The following is a 22,092-nucleotide window of genomic DNA, read 5'->3' on the forward strand; positions in this document are numbered from 1 at the left end:
CATAGGCATAGATTTCAACTTCATTAAATTACTTAACTGGGGAAAGAAAGAGGACTAAGGATGAGTGTAAAGGAATTTTAGGCAATTTACAGGATTTTTAAAATCTTCACATTGTTTAAAAAGGGAGATCTAACATTTACTTTGGAATAAAGCTAGTAACTGTTAAGTTTATATGCTACCTATATGAGTGTTGGGTAGTTTTTCTGGATGCTTGAACTATTTCATTAGTAAAAGTAAAATGATAAAAGCACAGGCATGAACACTACTGTTGCTTTAGGCATTTGTAGATCCAAAGGGTACAGCTGAAATGACATCTAGGTAACGGCACACCTTTTCTATCTGACCGCCTATTTTATTTGCAGATGACATCACTGACTGAACTATACTGCATTTAGAGTGAAAGTGCACTCAGGAAAGTAGTTGGGAAAACAAGTAATGGCTTTTGTTTTTTATAAATGAATGACACCCAGTTAGGAAATGTAATGGAAGAACACATCTTATTTATAATACCCACAAAATTCATAAAATATTTAGGATTAAATTTAACATGCTTCTTTTATATGAAGACAACTTTGAGGAACATTAGATTTAAGCTAATATATTAAAAACCTTGATATATTAAAATATATCTAGTTTTTTTTTCATGTATTTAGTACAGGGTCCACAGAGTCTCACTACACAGATCAGATTCGTAGTGATCCTCCTGTTTTCAGCCTCCCAAGTGCTGGGATTACAAGCTCTCACCACCACACCCAGTCTCAATGGCAGTCTCAGCGCGCCCCAGAGGTGTGGCTGGCACGGCATGCCAGGGATCGAACCCTGGTCCCTGCATCTGCCTAAGCAGGCTCTTTAATCCACTGAGCTATTTGATCAGCCCTTATATCTATAATTCTTAAATATGTAATTTCAACACATGGTTTGTAAAAATTCAAATATTATTTTTTGGGTGGCTGTTAGTAAAACAGTTTAGTTGAACTAAAACATGAAGACTGGGGCCAGGGAGATGGCTCAGTAGAATAAGTGCTTCCCTGGCAAGCACAAGGGCCTGAGTTCAATTCCTGGTTCAGAAAAAAAAAAAAAAAAGTGAAGACTGAAAAAATGAGAATGACTGGCTCTATGGCATACACAAACATACTGGGACCAAAGAATAAACTGACAGGTAGATTAGTGAAATAGAGCAGTGACAAAATTGACCAAAATACATAGTAGTATAGAAATAGCTCTTCCATCATGTGTGGAATTGACATGCAACAAAGAATGTTGAGGAATTTGGGAAAACATCTAAAAAATATTTCAGATCCTAATCTCACTTTTAAACCAAAATATTTCCCTGGACCAAGGTCCAGGAATGTGAGAGTTTTGAAGAAGAGACGGTGACATGACAGGTCAGGCCTGTTCTATGATAGAAAAGATTCTAAACATGCATATATTCAAGGGAAGGTTTGCACACTAACCCTGATTACCAAACATCTTAGGTATTTACCAGGGAAGAGCATAAACGAGAAAAAGGCTAGTTGGCCAGAACAGATTCAGGAGAGAGAAAGAGATGCTACTAGGGAGGCAAAGGGAAGATGGCACTGCCAAAGCCAGCTTCCCACTGCTCTTGCGTGAGGGTAGTTCTCATAGGCATCTTTCACTGTTCCTGCTCTTCCAGACAGCCCAGATCCAACAGACAGGAAGGCAAGGCACACATCCAATACTTTTTTTGTAAGAGTAAAATGAAATTTAAAAGAAAAAAATGTTATGGTGATTTATCTAAAATAAAACACAAGAATTCAGCCTATACCAAGATTGTACCTCTTTAGCACATCTCCTTTTGGAGGCTTTGTTTAAAACTTTCACACAGCTTCCTTGTCCTAAGAAAACCTTTACTAGGCTGCTGGAGCCAAGACAAATGTCTCCTGAGCTAAGAGCTGCCTGTGCTTTCTCAGAGCTCTGTGCTTACATGCCAGTGAAATGGTTCCCTAGGGACACTGTGGCCCAACACCCCACTAAATACAGCGCCCTGAATTTCACCATTATTCTTCTGGATGTCTGCAAAGAATTTGATGATGGTGAACACCTGTGACATCCTAAAATTTGATCTACTACTAATGCCTTCTGTGACATTTCTAAGTTAGCTCTCTTCAGAGCCCTTCTGTAATACCCTCCTGCATTTCTCTCAGGGATTTCATGGTCTTGCCCTCCTCCCAGGAGTGCTGATACCCAGACAGGCAAAAGGTTTTAGTGAGATCAAAGGAACTTTTCCTACTTTTCTCAGTGATATGTATGAAAACCCCTCCTCTGCGGATTTCAACTTGTTTCCCCTTTCCTTCCAAAAACATGATTTCTAAATCCCATGCTTGATCTTGTGCTTAACAGGGATAAAAATACTTCCACCAAGCACTGCTAGGAGTATGCTGAAACTTATTTCACTTTAAAGGATTAAGCATTTACTTATTTATTTATTTATTTATTTATTTATTTGGTACAGGGACTCACTATGCAGCTTGGACTCGCAGTGATCTTCCTGTTTTCAGCCTCCCCAGTGCTGGGATTACAGGCATGCACCACCACCAGCCTTGGTTACTCGCTCAGTGTGCTCTGGGGTGGGGCTGATGCAGCATGCAGTACCAGGGCTGAACCCCAGTCCCTGAGCTTGCCTAAGCAGGCACTTAGTATGTGTATTTGAGCAAGTTACTGATCCTTTTTGCACTTTAGTTTTCTCACCTGTAAGTTGGGCATGCATAATATCAAACTCACTGGGCTGTTGTGACAATTCAGTAAGATAATACATTTACTATTGATTATGTGTGTAGCTCTTACAATCATGCTTGACTTAAAGCAAATATCCAGTAAATGTTAGCTATATTTTATTTTTATAACCAAGTACCATCCAATTGAAATGCCTGGTATTTTCTTAAAAACCTGGTAATTATATATGGTTTTAAAATAAATGGACTAAGAAGAATTAGAGGCAAATAATGTCAAGAAATTCATAATCAGGTAAGTGTTCCTTCTTATACAATAAGGCACAGTGTTTACCCAGAAACTGATTTCAAACAGATTCACTTGCTCAGCTCCTCAAAATAATTCTGAAGACTAACAAACATGACACACATTTCCTATTTCATTGTCAAGAATATAACAAACAGTACAGAGGAGGATTGAGTTTCTTAGTAAGATAAGGATCTGTTGTGATTCACTGTCACCAAAATATATAGCTGGTAACCCACATCAGGACCAGAAAGCTCCAAGCCTGTCTCCACAGATGGCCAGATTCCACAGCCCACCTTTTCCTGGTGCCCCAAGCTCTGCTCAGCATCTATAGTCTTTGCCAAAAACAAAAAACAAAAAACAGGCAACTGCAAGAGGCTGTTAGCATCTCACTGAAGCCTTCTCCTGGGATAGTCAGGGGAGTGCAGGGGGGGTGCGGCTTCTTAAGTGGGTAATAACGTTACGTCAAATTATACAAGCAGCCCCCACATTCCAATTCAGGTTTACTATCTCTGACTTTAATAAAATGAGAAAACATAGAGCAGTCCCTTGATGTCCTTGGGAACTGGTTCCAAGATCTCTCAAAGAGACCAAAATGTGTGAATGCTCACATCCTTTGTGCCTTAAAGTGATGTGTTTGCATATAACCTCAAGTAGCCTTCTGTATACTTTCAAATCATGGATAGCTTACTTTTCATAACTAATCCAATGTAACATTATATGGAGAGCTGTAATTGCTATTCAGTATTATTTAAGGAACAATGATAAGGAAGAAAAGACTACAGATGCTCAGAACAGATCTAACTTTTTCTGAGTATTTTCCACCCTCCTCACTGGTTGAATTCATGGCTATGGAGGGCCAGCTACACTGATACACCATTTCCCAGTCAGTCCTAGGGATGTTGCAACAAAATCATTACTATACAAGTGTGCACAGGATTCAGTCCATTTCAAAGAGAACAAAAATACATCAGCAGCTATCCCTCACTCACTTACTGCCTTCTGTGGTTGATGGGACAGGCAAAAACCTAAATTTATCAGCATTTATTCTTAAACAGCTGGCATTTCAAAGGCCACAGATTTAGGTCTGGTCTTAGAATTTGCCACACCCTGCAGCTATGTGACAATGGCATACAGATTTTAAAACATTTCTTAAACCCTAAAATATGAAGGACAATAATTTGATTTGTGACAAGACCTATAGAGAAAGAAATCCAACAAAGAAAATAATCCTGATACTCTGATCCAACTGGTCAGGAGGGACTAGAGCTTTATGTGTTCCATTGCATTTAATTCTCACAGATGGCATGATAAAGATGACATTCTCATCCCATTTTTATAGATGAGAACACCGAGGCCCCAAGCAATTAAAGCCAACACAGCGAAGGTCACACAGCCAAGATGTAAACCTAGCTTTGTCTGACTCCAGACACTGAGAGTGTGTTTCTCTGAAAGGGCAGTTCTCAACACTGCACAGCAATGTCAACTGTCCTGACAGACATGTCAGAAATATACTTTAGGATGTCAAAGGATGAAGCATGGATGGGAAAATGAGTCAAAAACAAAAAAAGCAACAGTAAAACAAAAATCCCATTTGCATTTCTCTCCATTCCATCTCACTGTTTTGATTTTAGAACCAAATCACAGTGGTCATAAACAACCAAGCTTAATGCTGTTCCAGGAATAAAAGAGCTGTGAATTGGAGTTGTATTGCTTTTCCTTCATGCAAGATACTTTTAATATTAACTGCCAAAGAAAAGCCTTATTCTGCAAAGGATGACAAATAAGTGACTTCAGTTTCCTATAATGAGAAGCCCAGGTAGAAACTTAGAACAGGAACTAACTGGGCCACAGCCCTCTTCAGAGTCTGCCCAACTTTCAGATGAGGTATTCATACTGCTTGAGGCAACAGTTTTGAGTCTAAGCTCCCAACGACGACTTCATAGTGTGCTGAAATCCTGAGGACTTACAGCATGTCATAAAGCTCATATTATGTCAATATACACTATATTTATGGAACTAAGCATCAGGAAGTGGAAATCTATCTTAAGGTGCTTCAGGAAGGACATGTTATGAAAGGGAAATTCGTTCCCAGATTCTGCTGCTGTATTAACTGAAGGTTAAGAAAAACTACTACATACAATATATTACGGGTTCCAGTTCTCTCTTGCATCTAGCAAAACTACACAGAAATCAATAAAAACATGCTTAGAAGGTGTTTCTTCAAAATAAAAAAAATTATAAGCTTTTAGGCTTTTTTCCCACTGAAAATGTAGACTGGAAATAAATATATGAGGAAAATAAAATTAAAAATATAAGACCAAACCAGGTAACATAATCTGAGTACTCTGAATCTTGATATCATGGTCAATTCATTACAAATAAATAGCTAATACATAAATAAATACATAAATAATTGAAAAGGCTGGAAATGTAGCTCAGCTCATTACCACAAAATAAAAGTAACAAATTCAAGGAAATTGAGCTCTGGATTCAGAGACCCAATTAGAAACATGCCTCTGCTGAAGGACCTTGAAAAAGATACAGGCTAAATATCTTTATCCAAAATGCTTGTATTTTTCCACATTTTAGACTATTTATATATAAATAATGAGCTCTTGGGACTGGACCCCAAGTTTAAACATGAAATTAATTTATACCTTGTACACATAGCCAGAAAGCAATTTCATGCATGAGATAGTTTCATGATGCAGAATTCACTCATTCATGCTCAAAAAATTTTTGATCTTCAAGCATTTCACATTTTTAGGTTAGAGATACTCATTCTGTATTATACTGATCTTTTTCTCAGTGTCTTATCTGTAATACAGATATGATACTAAGTTATTGGGATAATTCAATGTTAGCCTGCATATTTACCCTAAATACGGAAAGGCATATTGTACATGTTTCAATAATGTTGGCTGCTAACATCATTATTATGACTACTGATCTAAAGAGAGGGAGAGGAAACACCTGAATACATCACAGACAGATCATTTGAGGGGAGATGTCACGGTTTATAACTAGATGGCCCCCAAAGCCTTGTGTGATTATAGGTAGGGCTTTTCAGATGTGACTGGATCTTGACAGCATGGTGACCCTTAGTGGATTACCCCACTGATGAGTTTTTTGGCCTGCCTTATAACAAGAAGTTTTGTGATCCACCAATGAACCATGAAGTATAAGAAGGCTTCTGGGAATTGTCTGGGAAAAATTTTCTCTGCTGATAATGAAGAAAACCCACTGTGGAAAGTTCTCATCGGGCAGGCTCTGTTCTTCACCCTCAACTTCCAGTTTTTGAAAGAGATCACACTGCTCCTGTCCTATGTTTGAATGCAGTCAGGCATCAGAATGCACTCTATGCATATGGGGAAAAGAAACCCAGAGTATAGTGCAGCTATAGAATGGAACAGGGTAGGCTCTGCATGACTCCTGAATGTTACATTCAAAGTCTTATATTTAGATGTCTTCGTGACTGGTTCCCTTTCAAGAAATATTTGTTAAGTGATTATAATAAGCTGAGTGCTTTTGAGGATTTAAAGGTCGATAAAACAGAAATGGACACATAGTTAACATTAAATTTTATGGCAAAGAACTCATACAGTTTTATAGGACCACAGGGCACACAAGTAAGCCCCTTTCAGAGAGCTAAATGATAAATTCCTACCAAAAATAGTAATTAACCTAGGACCTAAAAGATGAAAAGGACTTTTTCTACAAAAGGTCTGAGGTAGGATGAGGTTAGCAGAAAGGAAGAGCATTTCCTGATGGATTCAGAAAGAGGTGGGTATGTCCAGTGAGGCATATATGAGGCATCATATACTAAGGGCAAAAAGTCAGACCATGGGTAAGTTTGGCAAGAGACATACTGAGGAAATGTATCTTTTAAAATGCATTCTTCGGGGCTGGAGAGATGGCTCAGTGGTCTAGGGCACCTACTTAGAACAAGCTTAGCATTAGGGACCGCGGTTCGATCCCCCAGCACCACATGCCAGCCCACCCCGCCCCCTGGTGGGCTGAGCTGGCCACACACACCACACACACTCTCTCTCTGTCTCTCTCTCTGTCTCTCTCTCTGTCTCTCTCTCTCTCTCTCAAATAAATAAAAAATTTAAAAAAAAATTAAAAAAAATAAAATAAAATGCATTCTTCAGTTGTGGAATAGAAAATAAGCCAAGGGGTGACAGCATAAATTTACTTAGGTATATCTTATAGGAAGACATCAAAGGGGTTGGCACAAGGGTGGTGGCAATGTGAGAGAGAAGCAATTGTGTGAGCTACTTAGAAGACTGGTGACTGACTGGGTGGACTTGGGAGCACAGTGAGGAAGAGGAAGAGTCAAGGTGACCATAAGGCTTCCTGTAGAGCACCTGATCAGACGCAGGTGCCTTTCACTAAGTAGGGAATAAACCCTAGATCTTGGAGGAAGAATTGATTTAATGGAGAAATACTTCAGGAGGGTAATCTGAAGCTCTAAAATAGAAGTGTCCAAGTCAAGTCATATGACATTCAGAAATCAATAAAAGGGCCGGCAAGATAGCTCAGTAGACCAAGTGCTTGCTTAGTTAATCATAGGGACCGGGGTTCGATCCCTAGAACCACATGCTGTGTTGGGCCCACTCCCAGGCACGCTGAGCCACTGAGGAGAACAGGTATGGTGGTGCACACCTATAATCCCAGTGCTGGAGAGGCTGAAAACAGGAAGATCACTAAGAGCCTGAGCAGTATAGTAAGACCCTATACCGAACACATTAAAAAAAAAAAAAAAAAAGGAAAGAAATCCAATAAAGATAGCATGAGTTTATATTTAAAAATGTACATTCCTAAACTAGCTGCACATTTCTTAACTATGTGTTTAAGTGAGGTATGACGATGGGCTGGGGATTACAGTGGAGTGAACTGTGTCCATGAAAGTATGAAGTCTTAATTTCCGTGTGTCTAGAAGTTACCATATTTGGATATAAAGTCGTTGGAAATGTAATCAAGTTAAGGTCACAGCAGAATTAAAGTTGAGCCTACATATAATAACTGATGTCTGTATTAGGGGCAGAAGATTTGGAGCCTCAGGAGAGGCGGTCACATGGAGACAGAGGAGGAGACTGGCACATGCTGTTCCACAAGCTGAAGAGGGCGAGGAGCCATAAGGACCTGGAAGAGGCAAGGACAGATGCTTTCTCAGAGCCTTCTGAAGAAGTGTGACCCTGCAAACAACAGGACTTCTGACTTCACAAATAAATTTTTGTTTTGTGAAGTCGTTCACTTAAGTCATTCATGGTATTTTGATACAGTAGCTGTAAGAAACCAAAACAGGCGCAAAAAGTTTGCTTTCAGCTTCAGGCAAAATTGAGACAGAGATTAGAAGACACCAAATGAGAATAATAATAAGACAGTTAAAGTTCAAACACAAATTTGAACCTAATTAGGCCTTAGAGTCTGTTTTCGCATTTCCAAACTAGGGACAACAGCACTTAACCCATAATGCTGTATATGTGAGTGTAGTTGGCAATTAAATCACTACAATAAGTTAGTAGTAGACACAGGGTGGATATTATCAACTAGTGCTTATTTGTCTATGAGTTAGTCTACTGTTTTCATAATACAGTATTGTCACAGTTGCTATGTCAAGTCTAACCCATAAGTTTGCTATTCCAAAGGTAAAGACAGAGTGCGGACAGCTGCCCACAGAGAAGCACCATCAGCTCCAATGCCAGTGTGCTAAAGGTGAGAAGTGCGCTCTAGTGGTACCCAGGGAGTTCCTAGTCACACCTCCAAATAACAAAAAATTAACTTTCTCATTGAAAGTATGCAAACTACACATGCATCCTTCTAAAATTTGGTAAGAGCAGAGTGACAGAAAAGTAGTCCAGAGCTAGTGAAAACTTTCTTCTAAAATTTTAAGAGAAGTAAAACTTTCTGCCCTTTATACTGCTAACCAAGCCCTGCACATACTAGCAATCATACATGCTCTGTAGAACTGAGAGACCATACATGTAGCAATTTATGAAGTACACTCAGCTGAAAAAACCACCTAGCAGTCTGGACTGAAGGAGGGAGAGCACACTGACCTTGTAAGGAGATACTCCCAGTAGCCTGGAAGCCTCCCAGAAGCTGAAAAGCACTGGGGACCCAACAGCTAAGCCCCTGGATTGGACTGTGGAACTACTCTCAGATGGTCAGTGGGTTCCAAAGAGCTGGAACAGGTAAGGCTCCCTTATCTGCACCTGGGACCCAAGTCTGAGTTACTGCCGCACTCCAAGCTGCTCTACCTGCTCTGCTGCGGTCTCTGGCATGCAAAGCATTTGCAGTTGCCCCGTGAAACTATCATGTAAATACGGCTGTGCATACTGTACATTTTTAACCTGCCTTCTTTATCAAGCTTCTACAATCTACTTGTCACCTTTACCACGTATTCAGAGCATAAACAAGTTAAGCCTCCAATGCTATTTTCTTCATTAAGAGCCCCCTGAAGTATGCGGAACTAAGTGATAAGGCAAGAACATCTCAGCAGCAGTAAGTTAGGTCCTTAGGCTGCCCTCTCCGCTGGAATTGCACTGTCTCGATCTTTTTTTCACTACAAATGTAAGTTAAAATATACCTGAGCAACAAATGTGGGATGGCTAGTACAGAAATGCTAAATGGAACAGCAAGATCACCTGTGGATCATATAGTAAGATGTTAGGCAGGATGGCAAATACCTTTGTTTTCACTTTCACAAAAAAATATATTTGTGAGATATATATATATATATAGATATAGTATATATCTATATATATCTACATATATATTTCTATTACCTTATTCCATGCAATCACAGGAATTCTTAACATTTCCTAACATTTTCATCAAGCTGCCAAAGTCATCATAATCAAAACTACATTAATATGTAACTAGTTTGGTACTGTCAGTGTGTAGTTTATTATTTAAGTCAAGAGATTAAAGTTAAAGCTTTTGGTTCCTTTAGGTAAAACAGATATTTCAGCAGCTAGAAGACACTAAAAGTTCAGTTAGAGCATGTGAAGAGACTATATAATCAGTCCCCTAAAAAGAAACATCTTAAAGAAAGCCAAGAAAAATGATCAAAATATAAAAATAAAAATTACAATATCTGTTCAACTTTACTTATAAAATCATTGCCTACTAGAATTATTTAGAAACCTCAAGTAAAAAAAAAAAATTCTCTTTGGCTATACGGAAATGTTATTTTCATAAGAATGAAAACTGGCATTTTAATGTGTTTTTATAATTATAATACGGTTTTTTAGAGACAACCATACAAAGTTTTCATTTTACTTAGGTAATTAAGCGGCTGAATATGTCATGATACAGTTGGATTGCAAAGAAAAGCTCAAGAGCTTCCGGCTACCCTGCACCTGCGGGACCGACTACTGATCCCAGCCCAGGCACAGTTGGGGGGAGACCCTCTTCCACCCCATTGGGACGCCCCCCACCACCCCGCAGCACCTTCCCCACCCCGCCCACCGAGTAGGAATTTCTGCCGCATTCCAGGAACCCCCAGACCCAGCCCTAGCCCAGGACCGGCGAGTGTGTGGGAGACCTTCCTGTTACCCTGTGCCGGGACCGATTACTGGTCCCAGCCCACGCGCAGTGTGGGGGAGACCCTATTCCACCCCCTTGGGATGCCCCCCACCACTCCGCAGCACCTCCCCCACTCCGCCCGCTGAGCAGGAATTTCTGCCGCCTTCGGGAACCCCCAGACCCAATCCTAGCCCAGACCCAGTAAGTGTGTGGGAGAGCTGCCTCTCTCCCTACTCCACCTTGTCCCCTTCAAGCTCAGCTCAGGCCTGGCATACAAGCCTGGGTTGTAACCCTGCAGCTGCAATCCCTGCAGAGAGGGTAGAGGATAGAACCACCCAGCTAATCCAGGAGCAGAACATCTTGCCACAGGGGCACAACAGGTTCACCCTCAAGGGCAGCAGCAGGAAGGAGTTGAGCACAGCAGCCAGACCCAAGCCAGGCACAGCTGGATAAATCCAAACTTTGTAGATCTGCACCTGAACTTCAGTACGTGCTAAGGTTATAACTACAACGAAGATCTACAACAAAGGTCAGAAGACAGTGCTACGCAAAATGATGAGAAGGAACAAAATGCAACCTCAGAACCCAAGCCCACCCATAACAAGTGCAGAGGACACTAACACAGAACAAATTGAGAATCACACAGCTGAAAGCAATGAATCAATGGCTTCTGAAATAAAGAAACAGCTGCAGAAAGGTATAGAGGAACTCAGATTGGAAATAAAAAAAGAAATCCCTGAATTAATAACATCTGCACTAAAGAATCAAATGTAGAAACATATGGAGGAAACCCAGTGCCCACCCAGAACAAATGCAGAGGACACTTGCTTGGCTCAAATGCATGAATTAATAGTGTTGATAATAAATAAGCAACAGCAGAAACATAGGGAGGAAACCCAATCTGAAAAAAATACTGCAGTAAAAGAATTTATAACTGCTTCTAAAGAAGACATTGATAAAAAAAATAGAGATTAGCAAAGAAAAGCTCAACTTGTTTTAATTTCATTAGAATCCTCAAGCTACAGTCAGCAACTCAGAAGCAGCCCTGATAAACACTTCATGATAAATTTGGACATCTACTTGGTATTTTCTTAGGGGTGTGTCTCTATGATTCTCTCCACTTGGCCTAATTTTATCTTGTAAATTACCCCTACCCCATCACATGCCATTAAGTCAACCTGTCATTACTTCCTTCATCTCAGAAAAAGATGTACCATGGATTTATGTTTTTATTCTAAATCCATATGCTAGAAAATACTTAGGGAGGATTATCAGGAAAATATTTTACCACTCTCCATGTGTTAGGTACATTTAATATAGAATGTTCCCTATGGAAAGAGCTGAGGAGGTGTGTGCGTGTTAGTATGTGGCTATCTGTGTACAGGCATACATGCATGTGTATGTGTGCATGTGTGTGTGTAAAAGGAGGAACAGTTTGAGACCAAACATTACAAAGTAAAGGTTTCTGTGATATTCCTCCTGGACAGTTTCTGGAGCTAGACATGAGTATAGCAGAAATCAAAGTAAGAGGCTCAAACACTGCCAACCGAGGCACTTTCTTCCTTTCAGATGAGAGGATGGTTAATGCCTCCCCAGGCCTTGGTGAAATCTGTAGATCAACAATCATTAGGGAATGTGGATTTTAAATTATGTTACAAGGAACACTAGAGTTATCCCCCACCCTCTTTAATCATTCAACTTGTTGTATACAGAAGTTCTATTACAGAAGTGTGAAAAGCAGTGAAGGAAAATTTTGAGAGTGATGCCTCCTGGGATGCCAAGAGAACAGTTCGATACCTGCATGTAAAATGCTTAGTAGTCTTGCACACTGAAATTCTACAGAGGTTGGCTAGAACCACAAGGCTGATGAAGATTCCAGTCTGAAATACAGAGGTAATTTAGAGAGTGTGAAACGCAGAGGTACCTCATTCAATGTATAGATAAGATAGATGTATCTACTATCTCAAGGTTTTACTTATTTATTTTTTTGCAGAACCAGAGATTGAACTCAGGCCCCAGCGCTTGCCAGGGAAGCGCTTATTCCACTGAACCATCTCCCCAGCCCCAATCTCAAGGTTTTAAATACCCTACTGGGCATTTGAATTACAGAACTTTAAAACTGAGAGGTATACCACCACCACTAGATGAAGGCTTACCTCTTCTTCTTGGTGATAATGAGGACATCATTAAAGAGAAAGAAGTAGACTTGTTGTTTGGATGTCCTCTTCGAGAAAAGCACTGTGTCTTCTACATAGGCTGTTAACTCTCCTCTTTTCACTAGCCACCGGGAAGAGGAGACTAATGGAAAAGGCTATAAAAAAGAGAAAAAAAACTCACTGCCCAAAGGCAAAGTATTTTTAAGATTAGTGAAAGCAAACTATAAGAATTACATTTAAACAAATGATATGTACTATGGCATGTATCGTTATCTTAGAGCTGTACAAGAGCCAAATGTAATTATAGAAATACAGCACGTTCTTCAAGAAAATTAAAGATAAAAACTTAGATCCATGTAAGAAAACACTAACTTGCCAGTATGAAACTAAAACTCAATAAAAAAATGTAATTGGGTTATAAAAAATTATGAACCTTTTACTAAACTCTTAAATGAGAAAGAAAACCAAAATCAAATCATTCAAAACTGAAAAGCCTAGGGCTGGGGAGATGGCTCAGTGGAATAAGTGCATCCCTGGCAAGCGCTAGGGCTTGAGTTCAATCCCCGGTTCTGCAAAATAAAAAACAAAAAACAAAACTGAAAAGCCTAGTAATGAACTCTATCAGTGCCAATGGTTGCTATTTAAAATATCTCAAATCAGACTATAAACACACAGAAATATACAGATAACTATAGTTACCAACAAATAAACATAGACGTCTGTATTTACTTAAAGAGCTAAGAAAGGCTTTTTCGAGGGGAAAAAAAATCCCACCAATTTACATTTTTGTCTACTTATTCAGATGCTCAGCCATATTTGTAAGAACACCTGTTTTCAATTCATGGTACTTTTCCTTATTTAAGTTGGTTCCTGAAACCATCATGCCACTTTCTGGCAATGAAACTGAGCTTATTCTAAAATAATCCATTATAATCTCATAGAAAAAGACCATATCCAAGGAATTACTATTTTTTCTTTATTCAGTTTTATACCTTAAGCCAACTAAAAACCTCTCAAAACCACAGAATAATCCCTACCCCTGAGCGTTCTCTTTTTTTTTAGGGAATGAGAGGCATTACCAGAAATGTTCACTTCCAATAGCCTGATTAAAAGACAAACAACAACAACAAAGGTTATATCTATAAACTAAACTAAAGTTTTGGACACACAAAATAAAAATATGATAATGTGGTAGAATCAAATGTTATCCTTTTCAGGGAATAATAATTACAAAATAGCCAAAGGAAATTGAGGATTTGAGGGAGGAAATGAGAAAGCAAAGAAATGATTTCAATTTTTTGAAATTTCTTTTTATAAGAAGGTTGAACATCCGTTATAGATTCGAAAAAGAAGGTGAAACATTATGACTAATCCAAAGCTTTTCAAAACTGGCTGGGGCTGGGGATATAACTCTGGGGTATAAGCACCTGCCTGGCAAGTGCAAAGTATGAGTTCCATGCCCCCCCGTACCATAAACAAACAAACAAACAAAAACTGGCTAATAAGGATGTCCATGAAGAAGCTTGCAGCCCTAAAACTCATTAATCAAACAACTAGTAGGAACAACTGACATCTTAAAAGTAAACAAGAGGACTGTTCACACCCTTCTGGAGGACTTGGCTGAACAAGCGGAGGTTACTGCAAAGACACCCTTGTCAGGTGAGGTTCTGCTAAGGTGCTAAGGGGCTTATAACAATTGGGGAAAGTGAGCTGGTTTGTTATTCCATGTTAAGGACTGTGCTGTAGTTAAATTCCAGTATATGTGTAGAAGGCTTTACGCTGACCTGCAAGTTAGGATGCCTGGACCCTCAATCTTACTGTACCATTAGTCCTATGACTCCATCAATAATTATTCTCTGCACTTTACTTTCCCCATTTATAAAATGAAAGCGTGCAGTTGTACAACGGTCTTCAGATTCTGCTCTCTCCACAGAGTACCATTAGATGTGGCAGGTCACTATAATTACACTGCATAAGTTAGGAACACTTTTACTAGGAAAATGATGATCAATCATTATAATACACTTAATTAAATGTAAGTGCTATAAAATGTAATACTTATGGAATTATGATTGTGAGCATTCATATCCATTAAGAACTTGGCTGTGAACCAACAAAGAACTGGCAGGGACCCAGATCTGCATTGTGTCAATATTTTCTTCTGTGTTCATCCTGTCATCTGGCAAGGAACAGCACTAACAGGCAGCACATATTCAAAAAATAGTTCCAGAAAAAAAAAACAAAAACTTAAAAAACTATCTAGTGGCACAAGAGTGTCCTTATTTGATTTAAGAGAACACTGTTATCCAGATCATGAGATTTCACCATTTTGCAAGATATTTTGATAATGTTGTAGACCCCCCCAACTTACTCTAGTGTATTTAAGTTACTTCTTTTTCCAATTTTCCTGTAAACACTGTATACTTCATAGGTAACACCTGATTGCATAACATGGAAAAGATCACTCTGTCTGGTAAGAGAAAGCAGAACTTCCTGAGACCCCTTAACTCCTCTGCTGGATTTCACTCATCAATGTATGGCTTTTCTTTGAAAAATAAAGTTCTCCTTGCTTTGTCTTCTTTCTTTTAGATAATATTTAAGCAAAAGCAGTAATCAATAAATACAAGCACAATGATACCTTAATTTTAAATTCCAGCTGGGAGTTAATTGTATACATCATCTCGGTCCTTTCCATCTTACGGGCTCCTTCATTACACAGCCGAACCAACTGGAAACAGAGAAAGAGGAGTAAGACAACCAGGAGAAACCTCACTTTCAGAGGTGGATCTCTACAGGAAACAATTACCCTTGCAAAGCCCCAGAGACTTCTGATAGCTACAGAATTCAGGTTTTTCTATAGTTACACATACTGTACCCAGGTAAACTAGTGATCAGGATGCAAAGATAGGAAAAAAATGTTCTGAACCCTTCTGGGAGCACACACGCTTATCCTATTTGCCCTTCTCATTCATCTTGCACTCTGGTCTCTCCTTTCCCTCGGCCCTTCTCCTGCAGAGATGCAAACCTCACCCATCCTTAAGGAAAGCTCATCCTTCTCCCACTTCCAAATCAGAGCAGCAGGAGGTAGACCACCAACTTCAAGGCCAAATCCAAGCCCAGTGCTTGTGCAATGCTTGTAGCCAGGAAAGGGTTGAGGGATGCCTTCAGGGAAAGGGGATGGTCAATGAGTCCTCAAGGATGGCCAGGCTAAGGGCCTGTTGACGGGAATCACTCCTCAAAGGAAACATCTTTGGTTTGATGAATACCGAACATCTATTTGGTTTACCAGTCTACAGCAAAATACATTACTGCCAGTGTTTTATTAACTGAAAGATCTGGAAAAAAGGTCCATGTATGATTCACTGGCCATAAGGACAAATGTGATTGTTAAAAATACCGGCTGAAAATTTTATTTTTAATAATCATGCTTTATGAAGTAAATAATACATGCTTCATGTAAGATGTAAATGAATAAAATGATCATACAGAACTAGATTAAAAATAAGCCACAAAAATCCTGATATATTCCTATTACTTAGCAGTAACTGCCAACAGATTGAGTTTTAGACTTTATTTTTTCCCTGTGCTAATGTGAATGTACAAATATATATACCCATATGTATATGTATATATATATTTGTAGAAATTTTTCTTTTATTTTTAGGTCAGTTGGCTTTTTCACTAGCCAATGTTATGGACAGAATGTATGTATTCCACTAATTTGTATGCTGAAATCCTAAACTCCAATATGCTGGTGTTAAGAGGCAAGGTCTTTACGAGGGGATTAGGTAACTGAAGCTGCTCTTTTATTAATGGCATTAGTAACTTCATAAAAAGAGATGGTTCCTCTTTCTTCTCTCTCTCCACCAGGGGAAGATATCACAAGAAAGCAGACATCTGTAGGTCAGGAAAATGGCCTGCAGCCAGCAACCCATTTGCCCAGACCTAGGTCTTAGATTTCCCACTTCCAGAAAAGTGAGAAATAAATATTTGCTTTTTAAAACAGTCTAGGGAATTCTGTTAATAGAATCAGAATATAGAAGTATCTCCCCTTACAAATATATTATTCATTGAAAATAGAATTAATTTACTTAGTACCTGCTATATTCTGGGGGCTACAGTTTCAACAAAACAAAGAGACACATAATCCCTAACAGTATGGAGGGACAGACAAAAACACACAAATAATCATATACCAAGATTATAAAAGAAAAAAACAGAGAAGTGAGGAACCCTTCACTGAGGGTTTACATTGAAAGCTGAGAGAGAGGAGTGACTTGGTACGGAGTGATACAGTGCCCAGGCAGAGGACAGATAGCAAACTCAAGCAAAGGAACAGACAGAAAACTGCATGTGCCTAGCAAGTGAAAGTAAATCTGGACATGAAGGAAGGTGGCACAGGATGACAGTGGCAAAGACAGTCCATTAGCAGGCTCTCAGCATCCAAGTGAAATGATCCAGTTTATTCATTTCATTATACAGACTTCCAATATTTATTTACTTACAGCATATTTATTTATTTCCCTACTGGTTTCAAACTGCTCACTTGACATCTTGATTTAAGGCATTATGCCTATCTTAGAGTGGTCTAAGTTCAAGGATGCAGGAACTTCTGGCTGTATCTAATCAAGGCTAACAGTTAAAATATGCTGGCCAGGGTCAAGGCAATCTGAAATTGGAATATCCTGAAAGGAACAGGGCATATCAGGGAGCAATCCAAGTACTGTGTGAGGCAGCTCCTGATCAAAACATGTAATTTTTTTTCTTTTTTTTGGATTTTAGGGAAGGGTCTACAGGGTGTTCAGGGTCTCGCTACTAGATTGGATTTGTGATCTGCCTGTTTACAGCCTCCCAAGAGCTGGGATTACAGGCGCGTACCACCACACCCAGTCTCAATTGTCATCTCAGCATGCCCTGGTGGAGAAGCCAGCAGGGCAGGCCCCGAATCAAACCGCTGGTCCCTGACCTGCTTGCAGGTGCTTTAATCTGCTGAGCTATTTGGCTGGCCTCAAAACATATTTTTGAAGATTTCTCTTACTGCATATATTCAGAATTCACAAATCTATGCTCCCAGACACCGTCTTTCTCCTCAGCTATAGGTCTAACTACCTAGATAATTGTCTCTTTTTGGATGTCCCACAGCTATCTTCAATCCAGCAAGGTCAAACTTTAGCATCACTTTTTAATCAATCTTTTATCCCAGCTGTGTATTCTTTATCCGGCATCTTCCTCATCCCCTTCCTCCTCTTCCTCTTCCCAAGCCAAAAGCCTGGTCCTCTCCACTCAAACCTCTCCTTCTGTTCTGCCTCCCACATTCCGAAAACCTTGAAGCCCCCTCCATGCTGCCATGCTGATGTCTACTTGTGTGTCCTACCATGGTCCCAAACTCTGGCTCAGATGACTTCTGTGCCCAAATGCTGCCCTCTTGATTCTCTCCATTGCCACTGACCTCCCCTACTCCTTCTGTCCACCTACCTTTCAGGGCTGCACTCGAACTTTAACTCTCCAAGAAGCCTGGAGAGCAGAGACCATATAAAATTGCCATATGCACAGTACTTGCCTAAGGTACAACTGGGACATTCACAAATGTTCTTGCAAAATAAAAGCAGCAGACAAATCTCACAGAAATAAGGAACAAATCTTTGTAGTTGCCCCTTCTTTAAAATAAAGGTGAAAATGAATTTATAGTTCTATTATCACCTTATTCCTTAAACTTCCAAATCTACCAACAGAAGATGGAGTTATGCCACCATTGAACAAATCTTGAAGAAACCAAAGCTGTCTTAGAACATACTTAAAAACACCAAAGTTCCTCAAGTATCTTAAGCAATGATACTATCAACTGGCATCAGCTGCAATGCCTATTTTGAAGGGACAAGCACTAATTTTCTCATGTGTGCCCTACTATTTTTATTAAAATCTGCCACAGTATATTAAAGCCAGACCTTTTTTAGCATCTGCCAAAGCTTTATTAAATTTAGTTAATTTAAGTTTTTTTTGTGTGTGTTTTGTTTTAGGCCTACTATACATTAAAACACTCAGTGCCACTAGTAAAGAAATATGAGCTAAAATAAACAACTAATCGATCACATTCACAAAACTGCTGGGTGTACAGTAAAGCAGGGCAGACATTCACGTACATACTCCTGGTCACAGGCAAGGAGCAACCTTTCCAGAAAGTACTTTAGCACCTGAAGTAGGGGCTTTAAAAACATTCTTACATTTTTCTTCACATAAATATAATTCTAGAAATTTACCAGATTACTTATAAATAATCAGATAAGCACTGTCATAAACAGAAGATGATGGTGAGCACAGCCCTCTTTAGAACAGCAAGTGCAAGTGCAGCACATGAGCACATCCCTAGGGCTCATTCATCACTATCTGCTAATGATGCACTGCAGATCGATAGAATAAATTCACATTAGAATAGCCAACAGTCACATCTGAGTGAAACAATCAATTACTGATACATTTTATTTTCTGCTTCTGACTGAAATTCTGTAATACACATTTATTACTTTATTCACTTTTAAAACATAACTGCATAAACACTAAATAGTAGTTTACAGGACAATATTTAGCATGAAAAATAAATGCCTTATCTCAACACTCACTTCATTGTACTCAGTTATGGCTGAAACACTGACAGTAGATGACTACTGGGATGATTCATTATATTAGTAACACCCACAGGTTAAACATTTTATTAGTTATTAAATATCATTACACTAGGAGCATCTGTGTTAGCTTTGTCACTGCTGAGATATCCAAAACCCACAATTTAAAGTAGGAGACACTTAATTATTTTGGCTCACTGTTTTCAGAAGACACAGTCCATGGCTGGCTGGATTCAAAGCAGAAATAGCATGGCTGAATGGCACAGTGGAGGAAGAATACTCACTTCACGGTAGTCAGGAAACAGAGAGAAAGGAGGAGCCAGGGACAAGAACAGAGCCTTCCAGGTCATGCTCCTAGTGACTCCCTTCCAACGAGGCCCACTTCCTAACAATAGCACATTCAGCCATGAACTATCTCCATGGTCCAATCACCTTCCAAAAGTCCCACTCGGAACACAAGATTTTCAGAGGGCATTCTAGATCTAAACCATCACTATATTGTTCTGCATCTTAGCTTTACTCACTGAATAGGTTAGACATCTTTCAGTGTTGATATGTGTTTACCATTTTGTTGGTGACTGCAGCAATGTTGGTGGAAAAGATCAAAGATATTCTGCCTAAAAGAGCCAGCCAAATAGGTCAGTGGACTAAAGCTCCTGCAAGCAGGTACAGGGGCTGGGGGTTCGATCCCCACCCAGGCCTGCCATGCCAGCCCAGCCCCTGGGGCGCACTGAGATGGCAATTGAGACTGTGCATGGTGGTACGCACCTGTAATCCCAGCTCTTGGGAGGCTGTAAACAGGTGGATCACTACGAGTCCGATCTAGAGAGAGAGAGCCTGAATACCCTTCTCCCCCCCAAAACCCCCCAAAACGATATTCTGCCAAATATTTTGTCTCTTGGAGAAACACAAGATTATTCCAATTTTAAGTAAAATTTTGATGAGGTGAGAATTACAGCAATGATTCTTTTTCCATGCGAGAGTAAATAGGAGAAATACATACTTTGGTATCAAAAACTATCTCTTGAACACCACCTGCTATGTATAGCAAACCACTCAAACAAGGTGAAATATTAGATGCCTTAGAACCTTCCTCCAAACATCCAGTATATTAACAGAAAATCAAAGATTACATTTTTCTTTAACGATACATTTTTCTTATTTTTGAGTTGCTTGATTACACCAGTAACTCTTTCCAAGGCCCAAAATTCCACAAACTGTCAAAATCAGTCTTATCAACATGCATGAGCAATTCCGAGGATACGTTATTTGTACTATGCAAGTGCTGTAAGTTGTATTAGCAATTGAATTACCAAAAAGCATCACTCATACTTTTCCCCCCAAGAATGAGTAACCACCTACAGAGACTTACCTAAGAGACTCTTGTTCTAAAACCCTGGGTATCGACATTCCAGATTTAATTTGCTAAACTAAAATACTGACATTCTTTCATTTCAGGTAAAGCAAACAAATAAAATGCTACGTGTTTTAACTGTGAACCACAGATGTTCTACATACATATTCCTTTTGTTGAAAATGCTGCTATTGTTTATCCAGAATCGTTTGAACCCCACTAGGAACCTTCACAACTATAAAAAGATTAATTTCTCAGTTGACTATATTGATTTCATTTTTTTCAAAGTTTTATTGATAAACAGATAGCAATGAGACAGTTTCAATTCAAATCGGAAGTACAGTTTCAACAAATAATACACTGCATATATTCTTCTTAGTGGTTAATTGCTGTACAAGATGCGGACTTGTGATCCTATTTACAAACACCATTAGAACAAATCATTCTATTCATTAAGAGAATGCAACTACGTATCTATCCTAACCACTTTGAATACACAGATACGAAATGGACATTCATCGGTATACCCCATTTTTTCTAAGTTCCGTTATTGAATATTATAGGTGTGTAAACTCAGCAAAATATTCTAAAAGAGTCCAGTAGCCCATAATAGCATTGGGTCTTCTGTTTAACTGGCAATGTCAGAAATTATTGACCTGAGTCCTGACTATATTGATTTCAGTTCCCTTATAATAACAGGAGATGATTTTCATGACTCATGTTCAAGAGAGGAAGAAAAGCTGTCCTTTAGTTAAAGCTAAGTTGCTGGGACTAAATAACCACCAGGCAAAATTCATCAAAATCTTTATTGTGGCTGAGATTAGAACTTTTCCTAAAGACCTAAAGGTCTAAAGCTTCTAAACACACTCTGGGCACCCTCCTTTTCCAGGGACACAGCAAAGACTTGTGGTCCTGAAGGAGACACCCACTAGTGGTAGAACCTTTGTTAGTCTCACATTTGTCAGGTTAAAACTTTCCCCATGTGTTCCAAAAGTGGGTATGCAGACTACTGATGGAACAAAAGATTAACTTAAGTGGCTTATAGACGTAATTATTTTTAATATAAAAAGGTATATAAGAAGAATAACCAGCTGAAACTAGTTATGATTTTCTAATCATTATTGGCAAGGATAAGTAAAACACTGAGTCCACTTAAAGCTGATTAAAAAAAACTCACAGTAAAGAGCTTCAAAGATGCTCCATTCAATATGGAGATATTTAGGAAACTTTTGGTCATGGCTTTGCTTCTAGATGTGTAGCACACATAGCACTCTCAGTAACTCTTCCTGTTTTCTGTGACATACTCCCCAAAGTAGCTAAACATACTCACATGTTTAGATTCATTAAACAAATAAGGACCCTCTTCACTTTCCTTCTTGCTGAAGACTTTTTCTTTTCACTCCTAGCCTGATTCCTGAAATAGTCAGCTATTCTTGCTGGTGAGTGG

The 22,092-nt window shown here is 39.1% G+C and overlaps 1 protein-coding gene across 1 annotated transcript in view; it reads right to left on the reverse strand.

The window, feature by feature from the left end:
* Nucleotides 1-22,092, reverse strand: part of Arhgef26 (Rho guanine nucleotide exchange factor 26) — a 127,745-nt gene that overhangs the window by 25,401 nt on the left and 80,252 nt on the right. Inside the window, exons 9-10 of the mRNA XM_004648226.2 lie at nucleotides 15,310-15,399; nucleotides 12,672-12,826 (exon numbers count right to left, since the gene is read on the reverse strand). Coding sequence (XP_004648283.1) covers nucleotides 12,672-12,826; nucleotides 15,310-15,399 — 245 coding nt within the window. The remainder of the gene's footprint in view (nucleotides 1-12,671; nucleotides 12,827-15,309; nucleotides 15,400-22,092) is intronic.

This window comes from Octodon degus, unplaced genomic scaffold, assembly GCF_000260255.1.
Source record: "Octodon degus isolate 3935 unplaced genomic scaffold, OctDeg1.0 scaffold00368, whole genome shotgun sequence".
Taxonomy (NCBI): Eukaryota; Metazoa; Chordata; class Mammalia; order Rodentia; family Octodontidae; genus Octodon; species Octodon degus.